The sequence below is a fragment of the Lissotriton helveticus genome, chromosome 8, assembly GCF_964261635.1.
Source record: "Lissotriton helveticus chromosome 8, aLisHel1.1, whole genome shotgun sequence".
NCBI lineage: Eukaryota > Metazoa > Chordata > Amphibia > Caudata > Salamandridae > Lissotriton > Lissotriton helveticus.
Window position 1 is genome coordinate 904,307,899 of NC_136069.1, and position 21,790 is coordinate 904,329,688.

The 21,790-nt window shown below is 43.0% G+C and overlaps 1 protein-coding gene across 1 annotated transcript in view; it reads right to left on the reverse strand.

Annotated features, from left to right (window-relative positions):
* ABHD10 (abhydrolase domain containing 10, depalmitoylase) overlaps nt 1-21,790 on the reverse strand; it is a 173,066-nt gene that overhangs the window by 8,837 nt on the left and 142,439 nt on the right. Inside the window, exon 4 of the mRNA XM_078657708.1 lies at nt 19,281-19,418. Within this exon, the coding sequence (XP_078513834.1) occupies nt 19,281-19,418 (138 nt within the window). The remainder of the gene's footprint in view (nt 1-19,280; nt 19,419-21,790) is intronic.

A 21,790-nucleotide genomic window follows, 5' to 3' on the forward strand; every position in this document is an offset into this window, starting at 1 on the left:
CATTTTTCCAATAGTTTGGCGAGAGTAGGAATATTGGTGATGGGACGATAATTGTTAAGATCAGAGGGGTCGGCTGTAGGTTTCTTTAGTAGAGGTGTGACCTGTCCAATTTTGAGAGAGACAGGTATGCTTCCTTGTTGGAGAGAGCTGTTGATAATTTTAGTCCAGAGAGGGAGAAGCAAAGGGGTAAAGACTTTTACTGCGGAGGCAGGGAGGGGGTCCGTGAGGTGATTGGATGGTTTCAGGGTGCTGAGCAGTTTGCCAATTTCTTCTTCCGAGTATGTGCCGAAGGTTGACCATGTAGCATTGTTTTTTGGTTCAGTGGGTGCTAGGCGTTGGGGTTTGGAGTAGAGGCTTACGTCAATGAGGAGATCGCTTTTTATTTTGTCAGTTTTTTGGATGAAGAAAGCAGCGAAGTCTTCACAGGAGGGTGCCTCACACCTAGTGTTGAGCGGTTGGGGTTGTTCCTTGGATTGTGTTTTGATTGTTGATTTTGATTGTTTTGATTGATTTTTGATCATCGGGAAGGGAGTTCCAGAGTTTGGCGGCAACCGTAAAGAAGGCCCGGCCTCCCCACCTGTCCTTGCTGAACCTTGGCACTATGAGCAAATTCTTGTCTGCTGACCTAAGCTTCCAAGAGGGAATATATCGATGTAATATTGTCTTGATGCCCTCTGGACCAGTACCAAAGAAGGCCTTTTGAACTAAGCATAAGGTTTTAAAGAGAATCCTACCATCAATGGGGAGCCAATGTAACGCCCTAAGAGAAGTAGAGATGGAATTAAATTTAGGCAGATTCATCACCAGCCTGGCCCCAGCGTTCTGCACTAACTGCAGCCGTTGAATCAGACCTCTGTTGATGCCCAGATAAATGGCATTACAGTAGTCCAATCTGGACGTCACAAGGGCGACCACTATCTGCTTACGGGAGTCAGACGAAAGGTAGTGTGCTATTTTCTTTAGAGTTCTAATGATCCCGAAACAGGTGGAAACTGTCCTGCTCACCTGCCTACTCATGGTGAGAGAATTGTCCACCAAGATATTTTCCAAATGGGACAGGGCAGGGACAAACGCCCAGAGACTCTGCCACCAGTCGCTGGACCAGATATCCGATCTGCTGCCAAAAATCAATACCTCAGTCTTCGCCCCATTTAATTTGAGAAAATTAGTACTCATCCAAAAAGCGACTGCTTCCATGCAGAGCCTAAAATTAGAAGCCGAATCTCTAATATTATGGGTAATGGACACCATGATTTGAGTATCATCTGCCTAGGATAATACTTCCAACCCAAACGATCTCACCACTTTGGCAAGCGGGGCCACATGGATATTAAAAAGCGTCAGACTCCGGGAAGAGCCCTGAGGGACGCCACACACCATGATCTTAGGGGCAGGGAAAAAAGGCCCAATGCTAACCATCTGAGTCCGATCGTTGAGAAAAGAAGCCAGAAGCCCCAAGGCTGAGCCCCCGACCCCTATCTCCCTGAGGCGCTCAACTAGCCTCAAGGGGGACAGGGTATCGAATGCTGCTGTGAGGTCGAGAAGAATTAGCAGGGTGGTGTGACCTGCATTCACCTGCATGCGGATGTTATTAAATACCACCGTAAGAGCCGTTTCCGTGCTATGCAGGCTTCTAAAGCTGTGTTGTGAATCATCCAGCACTTGATGGTCACTAAGATAAGAGGAGAGATGGAAATTAAGATGCCTTTCGAGGATCTTGGCCGGGACCGGGGGCAGCGAAATCGGACGATAATTCTTAAGCTCCGCAGGATCAAGGGAAGGCTTCTTTAACAGAGGTTTTACCACTGCCGTCTTCCAGGACAAAGGATACTGTCCCTCAGGGATAGCCACATTCAAAACAGCAGTAAGATGTGGAATGATTACGTCTCGGCAGCGTTTTAATATCTTAAGGGGGCATGGATCACGGGGAGAACCAGACTTAATGCCTTCGAGCAATCTGTCCGTATCCTCAGGCGCTAGTAATGGAAAGGTGAGTAGCCTGGGGAAAGTATCAGAGGAAGCCACTTCCTCCATTGCAACAGTCGGAGACTTGGACTGTCCTACATTGGCAACTCCAAGAGCCAGATATATGTCTCTAATCTTAGAGGCAAAAAAATTCGAACTTTTATCACAGAATGACTGTGAGAAATCAGCGGTATAAGTTGTTATCGGAACAGTAAGGGAGTTAATGACCTTGAAACAGTTCCCTGGAGTATTTAGCAGCAAGTGAGGTGCCTGTCAGCACTAACAGGGGATATGGGGTACGCTCTACAAATGGATAAAATAAAGAACTGGCCCAGCAGCCATGGCTCTGAAGTGAACTCATTTTCAGATAGAGATGTACATGCGATCAGGCGAATAATCCACCACACACGGGGAAATGGAGCAATGGGTTAAGCGACCTGACCCATTGTCCTATACTGTGTTTTGAAATGGCTGGAATGCGAGCGAGAATGATCCTCGAACAGAGCAACAGCACCAGAGGTCTGATCAAAACCCCTCTAGGTATGCATATTTTTATATGTATCTGTGTATTTGTTATTGATTTATTTTCATTACTACAGCCTGGCAGATACCTAAATCGGCCAGGTCCTCCTAGGATGGTCTAGCAAGGATGATCACAGTACAAATCTTCTACCCACAGGTTTTGTCAAAAGGAGTAATCCCCACCAAAACCCTTGCCTACAATGGTAATTAGTGTGATTCTATCTATCTTGTGGGAGAGGTGTGGCGCCGCGGCCAGGGCGACTGACGCTGGAATCTGGGGATCAGAGTTCGATCCCCGGCTCCGGCGGCAGGTTAGCCCAGCACCATGTGACTCCGGGCAATAGCTCGCTTAATCTTCCCGACGGCCCCCAGCGCCTAGAGACCCTTACGGGTGATTGTGCGCTTTACAAATGTGGATTATTATTATTATCTAACAAAATATCAGTACAGACTAACAAGGTGTAATAACAATACACCATTTAACATAACGTTTTCCAGTGAACCAATCAGGCATATGTCCTTTAAAATTGGCTTGTTACCATAACTACTATATATAACCTATATTGAACAAAAGCTTTGAGCACAAGTACGGGAGAGGATTGTTACTGATATGTTGGTTTAGCACCTAACTATGGAAATGTACGTGATGTGAGTGTGTTGATTTGAAAATTACAATAAAAATGTGTTAAAAATGAAGTAGCGCTTCCCTTGTATACTTCAGGGAGGTAAAACTACCAGGGGTTCAGGCGCCTGGCGCAGTCTGGGCCCAGCCAGGCTTGCCTTTAGCGCGCCAGCGACCAGTCGCACTGACAACAAGGTTAAATAGCCATTCTCCTGCAGGAAGACTAGACCGTCAGCTCCTCAAAATGGCGGCGGGAATAAATTCGCCCTGACCAGGTAAAGTGCCACAAACATGATACACGGGTAGTAAAAATGTTTTTTAAATGCCCCCCAAGTCATGTGAAAATAGCAAATCAGTTCAATAAATAAGCCAGGTCAGACCTTTCCCAGTGAACTAATGAGGCCTATAGACTTTGTCATTGGCTTGTTGCCATAATTAACTAAGATTATCACGCATAAGCTTTCCAACAGGCAACCATCAGACACAGTCAAAATATTACAAATATAAACAGAATCAGAATCCACAAGAAAAACAACCCTTCATAAAGGGGTCTCATAAGGATTATTACAGTGCAAATTGTCAATCTTCAGGGTTTGTCTGATAGGATTACCATCAGAACCCTAGTCTACTACGGTAATCTATGATATTCCATGAAAAATACACCTCTATAAGACTTAGTACAGAGTAATATGTCTCCCATACAGTCTGATTGGTTTTAATGTATGTTTTGTGCACTAAATATGAGGGGTTGCTGCCTTGGTCATATAAATAGGTTGACTTTTGGCTTTTTCAATAGTTTTTAGTCATGCTGTACAGTATTCCCAATGTTGTGCAGAATGTCTAAAGAAAAAAAAACTCACAGGCTATGACATGCCCAGTCATGTCATTTTGTAGGTGCGCCCCCTATGCATGTGTGCACATAAAAAATTATGTGGGCGCTTTTGTTCCCTTTTTGTTCATCAATCTAGTTGGACTAGTAAAGAAAAAGCAAAAAAAAGAGGCCCTTAAAAAAAAAAACCAGCGTGTGTGTGTGTGTGTGTGGGAGAAGCATACAGGCATGAGAGAGAAACTAATTGCTGCGGAGGGGACAAGAGAAGCGCTCAAGGGAGACAGCAGGACAACACAAACTCCCATGAAAGGCTTCAACTCCAAAAATAAAGTATTGCCAGAAAAGCGAGCAGTGAAAGCACACAGATGCTCTTGGGGAGGGATAAACCCAAGAGGAGGGAGTAAAGCTCACACAAGCCAATAAATAAGAAGCAAGTAAATGAGTGTGACAGTAAAACCAACCAATGGTAAGCAATAAGCAGGCTCTAATCCCACTCTAACAGTAAGTCTTTTCACGCATTGTGCCATCTGGTAGGCGAGACCTAAAATAGTAATTAGGCCTATAGACTGGATCAGGTGGCATTATAACCAACTCAGTCCTGCTGCATGGAGCATACACTTTCACATAAGGCAAAAAGTACAATGCAAATACTCTTTTTTTTTTTTAGTGGAAGCACACTTCTGCGAGATTAAAGGCTATACTCAAGAGAAAGAAACATGTGAGTGGAGCCAAAGCCCCTCTTTCAGTTCGGCTTCTAAGAGCGTTTTTTTGTGTTGCTGCTATAAGGTTAGCAACAACAGCGCTATGAAGCTGGACCTAAAAATATACACTTGACTATGCAAAATTCTTGACACTCAGCAGTAGACTCGGCAGCAGTCTGACCATGTTTGGATGTACATTGTTTTCAGAAACATATCAATAATTACAACCCTACATTTTTTAATTTGTCCGTCATAGGATGAATGCTACAACATACCTGCTTTCATTAATATATTACCCCTATTATAAGTAAACTATATCTTCTACGGTCTACGAATCTTAGACTTCTTAAAATATAAGGCCCATTTCAAAAAATCTATTCGACTTCAATAAAAATAACGATCATAGCTACCAACCAACTTTTTTCTTTCAAAAGTGCACATGAATAGACATGTTACTGTTAGCTTTAAAAAAAAGACATAACTTTAAAACAGAACACATGGAAGTATAATTTTAAAATAGAACCAATATCATGGTTTCCTTTTTAAAAATGCATTGGAAAAAACAATAGTTCTTGACTGAGAAGCATGCATTTTTTTTGTTTGCAAACATGTTCAATAAACATTAAAATGAATACAAAGTAAAAATGCTACTGGTGGAATGCAAGCTTAATAAAAAAATAAAATAAACTTACTGGTTGCTGGCTTCCTCAGTCACCGAGGGTACTCTCGCCCTGGTCTGCCGCGGCTTGCGCCGTTTGAGCGGAGGGCACTGCGACGTACCCTCTGTACATTTCTGAAACCCCACTTCCGGCGCTGATGGAGCGGTCTAGTGCTCCCAGCGCATTTACTACTAATGCGCATGCTCAAGCAGACGCGCCTAAGGCAAGCCCGCCTGCGCCCAGACGGCGCCAGGGGCCAGAACCCCTGGTTCTTTTGCCAAACTCAGAAATGCGTATTCCTTTGAGTGACTGTTGGACCTGAGAAGTCTAGGTGACATTGTTTGTCTTCACTCTATGGCGGTTGATAGTAGGCAAAGAGGTTGCAGGAACTGTGGCTTTTTTTTTACACCGGGTGGGGGAAGGGAAGCATTGAGAGCAGCTAGTGCTCCCTTACTCTGTCTTTCCCTTGACTGCAGATCGCTTAGTAAACACAGTCTCGAAATCCATGATCTTCTTACGGATCAAAAACCGGGTGGGCTATTCCTAGTTGAAACTTGGCTTAATGCTAGTTCTGCCCCGGATATTCTCGACGCTTTACCCAAAGGCTATGCTATCCTTAGGGTGGATAGGCTGGATCAGAGGGGAGACAGCCTTGCTGTGATTTTCAGGAAAGAATTTCAGCTTAAAATGTCGACACTGCCGATGTCTAGCAGTGAAGCAGCCTTTTTTAATCTGGCTATTACTAGTACAAAATCAATTGCAGACCTTCTCATTTATAGACCCCAGGTCCGTCAAGAGCCGTTATTGATGAGGTTTTGGAAATACTATCCCCCTATGGTATTTGGTACCCCAATTTTATCCTCTTGGGTGATCTGAATCTTCATTTAGAAGATAAAGAAAGCAAATAATCTGTGGAGCTGACCCAGGGACTCCAGGCTTTGGGTCTTAATCAATTGGTCAATACTCCCACACACATTAGGGGCCATACTTTGGATATTATCTTCACTAATAGTAAACAGGTAGGGGCTGTGTTACCGGTACCTGTAGTTTGGTCCAACCACTATATTCTCCCTTTTAGGATTTTGACCCCTGAAAAGGCCCCCTGAAAGCGGTCTGAGCCTACTATGGTTCGGAAATGGGCAGCGTTAACCCAGGCTTCCTTTGGGGGAAACACTGGCCTGTAAAACCCCTTGATTTAGGGTTCGAAACCCAGGTAGCTGATAACCTAGTATCTTGTTGGATCAAGGAGACTGTGTATTCCTTGATACCGTTGAAATCATGCAAAAGCGCCCGTCTGACTGCCTCTGCAAAGTGTTTCTCTGAAGATCTGGTGCAACTGAAAAGGGGTCGTAAGCGCCTTGAGCACCAGTTGAGGAAGCGCTACCTGGATGAACACAGGCTGAATTACTTAGGGGCTTTGAATTTTATCATCTTCAAATTTGGAGAGTTCGGAGGGAATACGATGCAGAACAAATTGAGCTTGCAAAGAATTCCTCAAAGAACATATTCCTGGGCGTGAAACAACTGTCCTCTTTGGAACGTGTGACTGCTACACTTCTGGCTTCTACAGATCACTGCAATAAGGTTGCAGATTATTTTATGGCCAAGATAGATAAATATATGCCACCTTCCCTTAACGTAGCAGGAATTTTGTCCCCACTTCTGTTGTGGAGGCACCCTGGACCGAGGATAAGTTTGTCTTTCATCCTCCTATGGAAAGTGAGGTCATTAAATTGATGGAGGTTGTTAAATAAGGATAACCATATGACTCGGTTCCCCCAAACGTTTTGCAGCGAGGGAAGAGAGCTATTGCCCCGGTTCTCACTACGCTTCTGAACTTTTCCTTTAGTACGGGGCAGGTTCCAAGCAATTGGAAACACACTATGGTAGTTCCATTGCTGAAGAAACCGTCTCTAGATCCCGATCTCCCTGAAAACCTGATACCGATCTCTTTGCTCCCCTATGTTGCAAAAATTGCGGAGAAACATCTAAATAGCCTACTGTCTACGTTTCTGGAAGATAGGCGGGTTCTTCATGATACCCAGTCTGGCTTCAGGCCTCGTCATAGCACAGAGTCAACCCTCCTTCTGGCATCAGAAGTGTTGCGAATTTCAGCCGATGAAGGAAGGACAACTGCTACGATCCTTCTAGACTTAAGTGCTGCGTTCGACACGGTCTCCCACGGCCTTCTGCTGCAGAGGTTGCAGGAGGCCGGGGTCGACGCGCCACTTGACAATGGATGAAAAACTTTTTGTTTTGCAGAACAGATCCTTTCAGGGTCTGCAACATCCATTTACCTCTAGAGTTTGTCCTCTGTCACAGGGGGTGCCTCAGGCCATTAAACCTGGTTTAATACTTATATGCGCCCTCTGGCTGATATTGTATTAAGGCATGACATAAAACTGGTGTCATATGCCGATGACACTCAGCTGATTGTTATGCTAGAGGAAAAGGAGTCTGGCATGGCATCTGATTTTAAGATGGACAGAGCCTGCTTCAGCATTCTTAAAATGCTACGCAAAATTATGGACCTACTCCCCCCCCCCCCCCCCCCCCCTGACACCTAAAGAACTATTGTTCAGGCTCTTGTCACTTCAAGCCTTGATTATTGCAATGTGCTGTACCTAGAGGGGACCACCGGAGATTTGAACCTCTTGCAGAAGGTTCAAAATGCTGCAGCCCGGCTAATCCTGAATATATCCCTAGGTGGGCCTCGTGGGGGAAGCTCTGAAGAAACTTCATTGGCTCCCAATACAGGCCAGAGTTACCTTTAAAGCCCTATGCTTTGGTCACAGGATTCTCACTCAGAAGGGTCCGCGATTTTTGCTCCCCCTTCTTACGGCTTACCAACCAGCACAGGATTTGAGATCGCTGGGCTCTGCCAAGGTGATTGTGCCCAGGGTGCGGAAGGTTCAAGCTTGAGGGAGATCCTTCGGCTTCCTGGTAGCTAAGGCATGGAATGACCTGCCTGCGGATCTTAGGACCTGCCTGTCAGAGCCCGTGTTCCGTAAAAATTTAAAAGCCTGGCTCTTCCGACACCCTTTTGGAAGTCAGTAGTATTATTCCCTGACCTCTATGATTTGATAGTCTTAAGCACAGGATGGATGGTAGTTCAGGACAGTGGCTGGGGGTTGATGATGTTCTAGCGCGGGGACACACCGTTGGAGTAACCAGGCACTTTACAAGCTAAATAATAATAATTACCCGCTGCAAAATAGATAAAAAATAAAATAAATGGAAAAATAGTAGAGGTTGGCCTACCAGCTCAGCTACTGAATTGAAGTACTTTTTAGGCAGATGTGCACAAGCAAAACAGCGAGCAAGGAGCTGGAGAGGGCTGAGCAATCACCCAATGCTTTATGATGTGGTGGGCGTAAGCAAACTGAATTGGCTGAAGAAGACTGGGTGGAAGCACCAGCATGTATGTATTTATGTATGTATTTTATTATGAGTTTGAGGGAAAACAGGAAGCTGGAAAGCAGAAAAAGTTCTCGTTATGCCAGACCTAAAAAAGCAAAGTGCATATCTTATAAACAGTAGTATAATGTCAACCAACTGTTAGTATCAGATGCACTGCCAATGCAAGCTGTATTTTAGCTTTTAAGAATAGGAAGCGTAACTTCTTCACACAATAAGTACATCTACTTAGTCATTAAATAGGCATGTCATTTTCTTCAAGGAAGTCTCATCCCAAATACGCTTGTGACTTGGGGAAAATCACCAAAAGGAAGTAATGGCAAGAGAATTCTTAAACAGGAGCCTAGGGTGCCAGAAACTGGGGGTGCTAGGATCACCTAATATCTCCTTTCTGCTGGGGATGGGAGGGTAAAATTTAATTTAATAATCTAAAAAAATATAACTTAACAATTTCTGTTTTTACCAATTCATAACTTTCCTTTGTGGTTTTTCTGATGGGTTGCATGGGGCATATTTAATGTGTGTAACTGTTTCATTATTACCTTCTTGAGTGTTGCATATGCCAATTAACTCCTCTACCTCTGTAGGGCCTGTGATGATAAACTGGCATTACTCAGTCAGAAGTTCAGAATACCTGGTACAAAATGTACTGGTTCTACGAGGTGATAACTACATGGAGCAGGCTACGGAGAAATTGCTTCTGTAACTGGCCCACTACGGTAGACCATGCCAACTTCCAGTGACGTGAAGGACAAATTACTTACCTTCGGTAATGCTCTTTCTGGTGGATACTCTAACTCCAGATTGCTCACAATTTGAACATTCCCCAGGCGTCAGAACACATCAGAAAATTTTCACTGCAGTGCTCCTGCATCCTGTTAGGTGATGCTGGACAGCTGGCGCTGGCTTTATTCCACACTGATGTCAGTTTATTGCTCGACTCTTTACACACCCTTGAATGCAGAGCAAAAAACAATTCTAGGGCCCGATGTGCAGATAACGAATGAGGGACCTTTTTGGATGGTAAAAAGAGACCACTCCACAGAACAGGAAGTTGGGAGGAAAGAGCGTTACTGGAGGTAAGTAACTTGTCTTCTGGTGGAACTTCTGACTTTCAAGGCAGATTTCTCACCTTCAGAATAGATACCAATGCAGTACCTCAAAAAGGTGAAGGGTCTGGGAAGTGGGCTCAGTCAAAAAGTTCTGCAGGACCGAATTACCAAAATGCTCTAACCATCAGACCAGAGTCTAAAGGCGGTATTGCTTATTGAACAGAGGCTCACGTAATGACCTAATAGATGCCAAGGACAGGCCCTCCAAGTGCCAAAGCAGTGGTGGCAGCCTTGGCCGAAGTGGAATGGCCCTCAGTCCTTCCACGCTTTTTGGCCACTACATAGAAGATCTTACTGTGAAGGACTACCCCCCTTGACAGAGTCTTTTTCTAAACCTCCTTACCTTTCTTTGCCCAAAAGAACCCCACAAAAAGCTGATCTTCCAACCGATCAATGTAGAAGCTTAAAGCTCTCTAGGGGTACAGGCAATAGTCTCTCTCCTCCTCTTTCAAGGAGTGAGGCGGGCAATAAAACATTGAGAGGTCGAAGGATTACTCAACATGAAATGGAGTAACAGCTTTCAGCAACAAAGCTGTCCTGGTCCTTGGCCCCAGGTTGTCTGGAAAAATGGTGGTGTAGGGAGGTTACGGCGAGAAAACTAAGAGCTCACTCTCGCAAAGAGCTGAAGGGATTGCGACACGAAAGACAGTCTTGTAGTGTCAGTACATGCAACTAGCAGCTGTGCTTCTGCACGAAGAGAGTACACATGAAAAAAGTCAGGACTAAATTAAGGTTCCATTTTCGCCAGATCTTTTAGTCACCAGCGAGAATGCACGGTGTCCAAACATCTGTGCCCTGGAGAACCCATGAAGGACTTCCCTAGGAGATGCATTTCGACTGGATAGGAGAACAGGACTACTGCATGCCTACTTCCCCTTACCCACCTCTCCTGCCCAGAAGAAGATGAGGAACAACTGGGCCAAAATCATTCTAGTGGCTCCAGATTGGGACAGGAGTATGTGCTACCTGGAACTTTTTAGCATGTGCATCTGCCCTCCAATCAGAGTGCCTCTATGGGAACATCTTATGTTGCAGCAGCAGGGCTGGGTTTTCCACCTGAACAGATGCAATCTACACCTCCATACCAGAGACTGAGCTGCAGCAGTTGACAGCGTTTGACTAGCCACCTGAAATTGTGGATGCTAGGCGCCTGTCACAGATGTTTGTGTGGCCGCTGGCATATATTTGTGGCATACTGTGGAGTCTACAGGACAGACCATCTGCAAGTCAAGCTATGATATCCTGTTATTTGTTTTGTATTTGTCCCTGGAGATGATATAGATGTAGTCTACCCAAATTCCCTCATCACTAGTATGTAACTCTTTACTTACTAATACTATTATCAGTCTCTTATTGGTCAATCAATCAATCAGGGAATTTGAAAGGGCGCTACTCACACGTGAGTAGTGTCTCAAGGTGATGGTGGGGCGGAAGCAGCTCCGAGTTAGCCGAAGAGCCGGGTCTTGAGGCTTTTCCTGAAGGTGTGCAGGGTAGGGGAGCATCTGATGTTGACCAGGAACTCGTTTCAGGCCTTAGCCGCGATGCAGGAGAAGGCTCTTCCCCCCGCTCTGGTTCTGCGGATGCACGGGGTTTTGGCTAGGGTGAGGTCAGCAGAGCGGAGATTTCTTTTGGGTACGTGGAAGGAGACTCTTACATTTATGTATTTGGGTCCGGTGTTGTGGAGAGATTTGTAGGAGTGGGAGAGTAGCTTGAAGGTTACTCTCTTCTCGACGTGAAGCCAGTGGAGGTCTCGCAGGTGTTGGGTGATGTGCTCATGTCGTGGTTGCCGAAGACGAGTTTGGCCGCTGTGTTCTGGAATGTTTGGAGTTTCCGTAGCAGGGAGTTGTTAATTCCAGCGTAAAGAGCATTTCCATAGTCCAGTCTGCTTTTTATGAGTGCATGGGTGAAGGTCCTTCTCGCTTCGAGGGGAACCATTTGAAGGTCTTGCGAAGGGTGTTGAAGCAGGTGGAGGTGACGGCGTTGATCTGGTGGGTCATGGTGAGAGAGGAGTCAAGTATGATGCCGAGGTTCTGGTCGTGGTCCAGGGGGTAGGCGGGTTGCCGAGGGCGGTTGGCCACCAGGTGTTGTCCCAGGCTGAGAGGGTGGGTCTGAGGACAAGGAATTCTGTCTTCTCAGAGTTAAGCTTCAGGCAGCTACTGCTCATCCAAGCGTGGTGTTGATCATTCCTTCCTGGAAGCTGAGTCTGGTGGCTTTGGAGTCCTTCGTGAGGGAGAGGATGAGCTGGGTGTCGTCAGCGTAGGATACTATTCTGAGTCCATGCTGTCTGACGATGGTAGCGAGGGGGGCCATGTAAATGTTGAGCGTGGGACTGAGCGATGATACTTGGGGTACTCTGCAGGTGATCTCTGTGGGTTTGGAGAGGAAAGGCAGGAGTCTGATCCTTTGGGTTATACAGGCGAAGAGGGAGGGTAGTCAGTCGATAGCGGTTCTCTGTATGCCAGCGTCGAGGAGTCTGGCTGCGAGAGTGCGGTGGGAAATGGTGTAGAAGGCTGCTGAGAAGTCTAGAACGATAAGGGCCGCAGTGTGGCCTTGGTCGAGGAGCGTGCAGATGTCGTCTGTGGCAGCGAGGAGGGCGATCTTGGTGCTGTGGTTACTGTGGAATCCAGATTGGGAAGAGTCGAAGATGGTGTTCTCTTCGATGAAGTTTGTCAGCTGGGCATTGACGATTTTCTCGGTGACTTTGGCTGCTAAGTGAAGGAGAGAGATGGGTCGGTAGTTTTTCAGGTCCGTCGGGTCTGCAGAGGGTTTCTTGAGGAGGGGCTTGACTTCTGCCTGTTTCCAGTCGTCAGGGGGGAAATGCCAGGTTTGAAGGTGGCGTGAATGGTGCATCGCAGCTCAAGCGCTATGGCAGCAGCAGCTCTGTGGAAGATGTGCGGCGGGCAGGGGTCCGTGGGGGCTCCTGAGTGAGTGCTCTTCATGGTTGTGGTGGTATCTTTGGTGGTAAATTCCCTGATTGTCGGATTGGTCCCATTAGCAGATATTCCAGAGATCCCACTTAACACTTCAAACACCCTTGACAAATCTATAATAGTTTTAGAAATTCAATGAAAAGTCCAGTTACACAGCAATGCACTGCTACTTTGGGAACAAAGTGTTCTGGTGCTAGTGTGACAAATGAAGGTAGCAGAATCCCACTCCTCAGAGCACTAATGCAGGAACCTAGGTGTTGGTTGGAAACAGAAAGGGTTTTCATGATAGAACTCAGATTTTGTTGGGCACGCAGGACATAAGTAGCTATTCTAAGTACTTCCTGTCACCACGACCAAAGAGCTTTCTTTGACTTCTGGAATTTAACTATACAAGCACAGCAGGATCTCAACTCACAGGATAGTTGATACTAGACAAACAGTGAGGACATATGAGTGCTGAACCGGATTGTAGTGTGATATAGGACATAAATAGAGTGCTCTAAATTGACATCGTTTTCAGGATGGAGAGGCACTGAAATGTAGCAAATTCATTACAAACTGGTCTTGATTTGTTTAGGCCCAGAACCAAACTAGATGGTGCATTTTGTAATAGCTGAAAACTCTGTAGGAGAAACTTAGGCAAGACAACCTAGAACGGCTGCAGTAATCTATTTAAGATAGGGTCAGGGCCTGGACCAGGTCCTTCCTATAGGAGGCAGGTATAAAATAAAGTATTTTTCTAAATACTTTTAGCAATCTGAAACCTGAATAGTAGATTTTAACATGTTCCTTATAAGATAGCTCAGACTCCACCCAAATTCCCAGATCCACGGCTTGATGGGATGGGGTTGGAAACAAGAGGTTCCTGACCCAAATATTACTATTTCTGTTTTTTCACTATTGAGCACCGAAGAATATTCACTCATCCAATGCACAACTTCCAGGAGCCAACTCCTGAAGTTACCAACCATTTTACCTAGGTTTTCTTCTAATCTGATGATTATTTGTGTATCATTGGCATAAGAATAAAACGTAATACTGAATGATTTGATCAGACTCCCCAAGCAGGCCATGTAAAAATTAAAAAGACAGGGAGTCAATACAAATACCTGAAGGACCCCTGTAGTGATTAGGGGTTGATCTAAAGTTAACTAGTGGCACTGCCTGCATCTGATCTTTCAAAAAGAGCACAACCAATCAAGCACATTGCCCCCAAGACCAAGTATATCGAATATCTGTAATAGATTGGAGTGGGAGATGGTGTCAAACGTTGCTGACAGATCTAATAAAATGTGAGTCCACACATCCCTTCCATCATTGATGTCTCTACTGTCCAGAGTAGTTTTGGCCAGCACTATCTCCCTAGTAAGACCTTTTCGAAATCCTGATTGGACTTTCTCTTAAAGTTGGTGGGATTTATTTGAGCTATATGAAAAGTATCAATGAATACACAGTCCAATTAATCCTTAGATCAGGTTTATTGATATGCACCTTATCCATCAGCTGTCAGGCGGCAACTGCCACTCATAGAATCACAACACAAGAACATTCCACGACCATGGAATGTACAATTAATAAACATGGAGATAATACTACACATCCTCTTTCTTATAAATAAGACAGAACTCAAATTGAAGGGAAATAGATAAAAATATGAGAATTGCACATAAAGGTAAAGTACAGCTTATAACATAATGAAATTTTCACAGATAAAACATTTGGAATCCTTAACTTGTATAATCCTTAAGATATGTTGGAACCCTCTTAATACGTGAGCTAAACCTCTGATGGGTTACCCTGGCTTCATCACAATTAACAGGATTCTTCACATTGGATTAATCAGAAACTGTGTAGTCCTTTACAAGAGCAACTCGATTTAAATTCCAAATCTTACCATTTTCCAATTTGACTGAGTTTTTAAAACATTTTATAACACGCAAAGGAGCAGAATATTTTGACCAAGCCAAGGCTCCCACAGGAGCTCTGACTTTAACTAAATCACCAACTTTAAATGTACCTTCTTTCACTCTTTTCCTTTCATCATAACAAGTTTTATTCCTCAACTGAACTTTCTCCTCTCTAGCCCTCCAATCACCAATCCCATTGTTTATCAAACCTTTACCCCAGCACATCCGAGCAGGGCTCAAATTCGTATTTGGAATTCTCCCTTTAAATAATTCAAAAGGAGTTCTTTTAGTTGTCATCTGTGGAGAAAATCTATGAGCCAAGATACATTTTTGCAATTCCTCCCTCCAATCCAATGAATTTACCCTTGACAGTTGCACATTCTCCTTAATCACCCGGTTGAATCTTTCCACAGTTCTATTTGTTTCTGGATGATATACAGATGATCTTTTATGTTTTATACCACAGGAGTTTAAAAATTCAGACATCATGCTCGAACAAAACTGAGGACCATTATCTGATAAAAGAGATTTCGGAAGACCATCTCTTCTAAAAATTTCTTTTAGAAAAGATATAACACAAGAAGAAGTCACCTCAGAAACAGAAGATACCTCCACCCACCTAGAATAAAGATCAATCAAGACTATCAGAAATGGGGTACGATGCTCACCAGCAAGGGGACCTACAATATCTATGGCAATATCTTCCCAAGGACTTGATGGAAGATTACGACAAACCATGGGAGTGGTGCGTGATATCAAAATTTAATCACTCACCCTACATTGCAAACATTCCCTAACCTCCCTTTCAATTTCCTGATCCATTCCTGGCCACCAAAATGAACATCTAATTCTCTCCTTAGTCTTAACAATCCCTAAGTGTCCCTGATGCGCTTCTTCAACCAATCTTTTCCTCAAAGAACTAGGAGGAATTAACTTAGTTCCCCTCAAAAGGATACCATTCTCCACAGAAAGTTCATTTTCAACCATACGCCATACTTTACCAAACGAACTATCCCAATTAACATTACCTTTGATTTTGGCAATTACACCTACAATTTCTGAATCCTTACCAATTTCCTCTAACCACTCCTCTTCAAGTAGGGCACCCGAGGTAACCTCACATACATTTACATCATTATCACATGTCTCATCCTCAAGATCAACTCCCTGAACCTCATCCACCAATCGTGACAAACAATCAGCAAACACATTTTCAACTCCAGGAATATACTCAACACCAAAATTAAACTCCTGAAGACCAATTACCCATTTACGAATCCTAGATGAAACACAATCCAAACCTTTCAACATAAAAATCTCTCTCAATGGCTTATGATCAGTACAGACCATGAATTTCATACCCCATAGAAAATTCTTAAACTTCCTCAACGCCCAATAAATGGCTAGTGCCTCTTTCTCTATGACAGAGTAGTTCAACTCTGCACCCCTCAGACTCCTAGAAGCACAAGCAATGAGTTTCTCTTCTCCATTCCTCCTTTGTTTCAAAACAGCACCCGCACCCTTAGAACTAGCATCAGTTACAACAAAAGTCTCTTCAAAAGGTACAAATGCTTGTAAATCCGGAGCATTAAACAAATCTTTCTTAATTTCACAGAATTCATTTTCACATTCATCAGTCCACTTGAATTCCTTATTCTTACCTAATAGATTCCTCAAACTACCACTTTTCCCAGCCAAATTGTTTATAAACTTTCCGTAGTATTCAACCATTCCAAGAAATGAAACCACCTCTTCCTTACTTTTCGGGGATGACAACTTCTCAATAGTGTCAACCAAATCTCTTTTAGGAGCAATACCATCAGATGCGATATGATGTCCTAAATAATTCACCTCATTTACCGAGAACTTACATTTTTCATATTTCAAGGTTAAACCAGCATTTTCCAATCTTTTCAGGACCAACCTTAAAGTCTTATCATGTTCCAGTTGATCCACACCATATATCAATAAATCATCTTGATAACATTTCACACATTTAATCCCCTTCAGTATCGAATGCATGACCCGTTGAAAGACTGACGCAGCCGACACAAGGCCAAAAGGCATACGTTTATATTTGAATGCACCCATCGGTGTTATAAAAGCTGTAAGCTCTTGTGATTCCTGTGTCAATTCTATTTGATGATAAGCTTGTGTTAGATCAAGAGTTGTAAACACTTTAGAATCACCTAACGTTGCTAACAGTTCATCAATATTAGGTAGGGGAAATTTATCCACCACTACTTCCTTGTTTAATGATCTTAAATCACAACAGAGTCTTATCTCACCATTGGGTTTGTCAGCGACAACCACAGGCGCCAACCATTCAGTCGCCTCTACTGCAGTAATAATATCCTGTTCTTGTAATTTTTTAAGTTCTTGTTCCACCTTTCCCTGAATTGCTATAGGAATTCTCCTAACCTTAGCAATCACAGGTACAGCTTCCTTTTTTATTTTTATAGAATGCTTATAACCTTTTAGACATCCTAATTCAGAACGAAAAAGTTTTGGAAATTCTTCCATAAATGCATTTGCCTTTGACTCCACCTCTTGAATCTGGACATGAGGATCCGAGTGTGGATTCAAGACCACACCCAAAACACGCTGATGAGGCCATCCTATCAAAGAATCTCCAACCTTTGAAACATAAATTTTACCCACAGTTATTCTTTTCCCAAATTCAATGAAAGCATCAAAATAACCCATCATAGTAATGGGTGCACCTCCATATCCACCTGGACACACATCCATTCTCCTCAGTTTGTTTTTGTTTTTAAAATACTTCTCATACATCTCCCTTGAAACGATGGTAATGCGAGCACAAGAGTCAAACTTCACCTCCATCTCTATGTCATCTATCTTTATCACACCAGTAGGATGATCTTGCTCATCTTTGACTTTTATCTGACAGATAACCTCCTTAACCTCTTTGTTAACTACCTTCCTATCCTTAGCTTTACAAAATTTAACAAAATGTCCCTTTTTACCACAACCATGACAAACAAAATTCATGGCTGGACAAAACCTAGAATTTGCCTTATGCCCTAACTTTCCACATCTATAACAGGTAAAACCAGCTACATTGGTTTCCTCTTTACCCATCTACTTTACGACAGGTTTCACCTCTTTAATTTGAGCTACATCAACCTTAACCTCTTCCACTTTCTCTTCAACCTTTCCTTTATCATTTTTTTATTCATTCACACATTTCAACATATGTTCCACCCTTTTTGCTATCCCAATTACCTCTTCTAAAGGAGGTTCATCTTTGAGCCACAACTCTTCCCTGATCTTATCCTCCCTACACTTCAAAACAAACTGATCTCTAATACGTTCCTCATTCACAGCACCATACTTGCAAGTAGAAGACAATTTTCTTAGAGCAGTAATATATCCTTCCACAGATTCATCCTTTCCCTGCTCACGTTTCCCAAAATGATATCTCTCCATAATGGTACTCATGCGCGGTAAATAATGTTTATCTAATTGTAGTAAACACACCTCATACTCATCCAAACCCCTTTGTTCTTGTTGAGATAACTCCGGCAAATTTTCAAGCACCTCCTGCCCCTCCCCACCAAGACAATGTAAGAGTAAGGAATGTTTCCTTTCCGCACTTAGATTGGTACCACATACTTTTGCGTAATGCGCAAATATCTTCTTCCACTTACTCCATTTTACCTTTGGCTCTCCTGGATCACTTAAAAAAAATGGAGGAGTGGTCACATTCTGCATAATAAATACTAATATTTACCACCACCACATGTACTGAATTAAATAAAATGTTCACTTTTTTTTTTAAACAATTTCTTTTGGTTTGTGAATAGGGAATAATGCAGGATTTTAATTTTAAATCATCAAAACGATACTACACTATATAGTTAGCAGTTTGTTCAATGTAGTCTAAGTTTGCTAAACAAACATCAAGGGCAGCAAGACAGGGCGAAAATTGGTCATGCCCTTGGGAGGGAGTGGTGGGGGGGGGGGTTCAAGGGATGGCTTCTTTAAAATAGGGGTGATTATGTCTGTTCTCCATTCCTTTGGTACAATATCCAAAGATGGAGAGGAATAAGGACAGCTAACCTAGGTATGTGATTATGCCTCCTTGATGTAAGAAAAAAGCTCCATGATAACATTAGCATTGGTGTCTATTTTTTTTTAAGGGAGTTTTATACAGCGCAAACTTGACCCGAAGGTATTGGTTATCAGAGCGCTTTACATAGCACCAGTTGCGTTACATGAGGACGCATTCATTTTTGTTAGACACGGGGAGATTAAGTGATTTGCTCAGAATCACAGGATGTTCAGCGTCATTGCCGAGACTTGAACCTGGTTCCCTAGATTTGAGGTCAACCGCCCTAGCCGTTAGGCCAACTCCTCTCCCCTATTGGTTAATAGAATGAAAGTCAACACAGTGGTTGTAGAATATGTCTGCATGAACATATGGCTGTAAACTGTGCCAAGTAACAAAGGAGTCTAGTGACAATGTTTCGAGACAACTTGTTCAATGAAGGTCGCAAAAGATTTACATTATAAATCCATCAAGGAGATCACATGGGATCATACTCAAAACTAAAAGTACTTTTATTTAAAACATATAGAGAAATCATAATTACCTCCACTGTAAGCTGATTGAAAGAGGTTACAAAATGATCGGCAGCTGCAGCAACACCAACAAGAGCGGCAATCTTTTCTGGACGTGCAATTGCAGCAAGAAGCATCAGCCATCCTCCCAAACTAGACCCCACCAAAATCTGAAACAGCAAATGGAAAATCACATAAAGGCTTTGTGAAAAACCGATTTACACGAAATCCAGTTACATTAAATTAGAGGACTTGTTTCAATTACATTTCTTTTTCATTTTTCACGGTTCACAGAGCACACATTAGCTTAAACCAGAGATAACATCAGAAACAAAATTATGGGCAGGCCTGTAAAGTAGCCTGCAGTCGTGCTCCTGGTCATAGACCGAATTGAATCCCGTCTCTTGGACAGCAGTATAAAGTATTCCTGCAATATTCTCTAATCTGATATGAATGAATTGAAAATCTAAGTGTGGTATAGTATGGAGCCTGATCAGCAGTAGAAGTCATATCTCTTAGATGATTTTCCTTAGAGTGTTTCAGGGGGAAAATCTTTGGGGCCTATCAGGAGGATGGTATTGTGGTGATGTTATTCCCTTGGATGCTCCACTCTACGGCTTTTCCAAAGACATTCAGAAGACGTATCTACTCCATGGGTCTTGTAAAAACATGTTTTAGAATCAGTTACCACTTCCCTTAGAGGTGGTGGTCAAGAAAGCGCACAATTTGGAACAGAAAACAGTTTACGTGAAGAATGAGCCCTTTCAGTATTGACATGTGGTCACGCAGAAACTATGACTTCATCCTCAGACACATTAATAGAGAAAACAACCTCAGTAAAGCTGCAAATTGGGTGCACATGCTCTTTTGGGACTTGTAGCTTGACTTAGCTGGGAAGTGTGACCATCCCACTGGCGAAAAAGGATAACATACTAAGTGGTAATGAGAATCTAGGCATCAGAAAGTCTTTAGCATCAAACTAGAGACTCCTGATCCTTTTGACATCAATGAAATTATATTTAGCGCTGCCCAGTAGGAAGGACTGGGCATACAAATATTTCCAGACTTCACTTAACAGGTATAGCAGCGAAGGACATGCTTTGAAGTGGTAGAAAAAAGGTTCAGGGATACAGGTCTCATATACATGTTTCTATGCCCTACGAAACTCAAGAGTAAACAATAATGGAAAAAACACATTTCTCACAGTCACTGGAAACTGCATGGGTCTGGGTTTAAGGATGGGGAAAACCAGGCAGCCCATTGCCCTGTTTTAACAAAAGATGATGAAGTCCCATCCAATGGGGTAGTTGAAGGACTGAAGACGGCGCAATTGGAAAAGACAATGAACCGTTCACAAAGACAGGAGAAACTGATGCTTGATCAAAAAGTGGTGGTGCAGAAACTCACTTTAATACAAGGGAATGGAGGCGGTGCTCCATTTAGTCCACACGGACCTAACTGTATGTAGCCTTACCAGTTGTTCTGATGAGGAGTGACTGCCATCCGATGGTGAGTTACTATAATCCTGCTACTGTTATGTATTTCAATGGTTGAGGTTTAGGTTTTTTTTCATAAAGAGGAATGGCCATTGTTTGCATTGAAACATATATTCCCCACGGAGATTTGGGTGTAGTAAGAGCTTGGTAGACCATAGTGTGCATAGAAGGATATGGCGGTTACACAAAGCAGATACTGGTGGAGTTGAAAGGGGATGCAAAATTATACTTCTACTCAATGTAAGGTATAAGGATACCCAATGGCTGGGATGCAATAATTTATAGCGTGGAATATTAAAGGCCTTAACCACCCCACCAATAATCATACAGTGCTATCATTCATTAAATGGCAGAAAGGGTTTGTGGCGTTACTCCGGGAAACATATCTTGATACAGAGGGACAAACCCAATTGGAAAGAAAATTGAGGGAAAAGATGTATTCATTCTCATTCTTCAAAGGTGTACTCATATGTATTCAGAACGGGGTACTGTTTAAAGAATCATTAGTTGTATAAGAGTACCTTTATGTTTTAGTATGCAGAACGAGAAACGGAATGCTTAATACATGTGAAGGCTCACACTATTGCAGATATGAGTTTTCTTTACCAAAACTGGTCTCGGGGTGAAAACATGGTTGGGTGTGCATATGATTTGAGAAGGAGACTTCAAATGTGTAATGTCTGGAGAAATCCATTTTAGTTCAGAAACAAGGTCCTGTATACACGTTTTCAATACAAATACGGGAAAGTACTGAGAAATTATTAGCTATTGTGAACATATGAAGAGTATGGGCAGGCTCAAGTTTTGGGGAAGGAAGGAGTTATTTTTACTCATTTCCCCAGGACTCCTGTAGGAGGATACACAACGTTTTAGTAAGCTGTGACATGCGTGAGAAACACAACAATGTTGGATACCTCGGAGGAAAACCAGTTACTTACCTGTAACTACAGTTACTCAGTATTGGTATCTTTCATAGATTCACATGCCGGAATCATTCCCCGTCACCGAGGCAGGAGTCCCACGGTAAATTACAAAAGTAGTGCCAT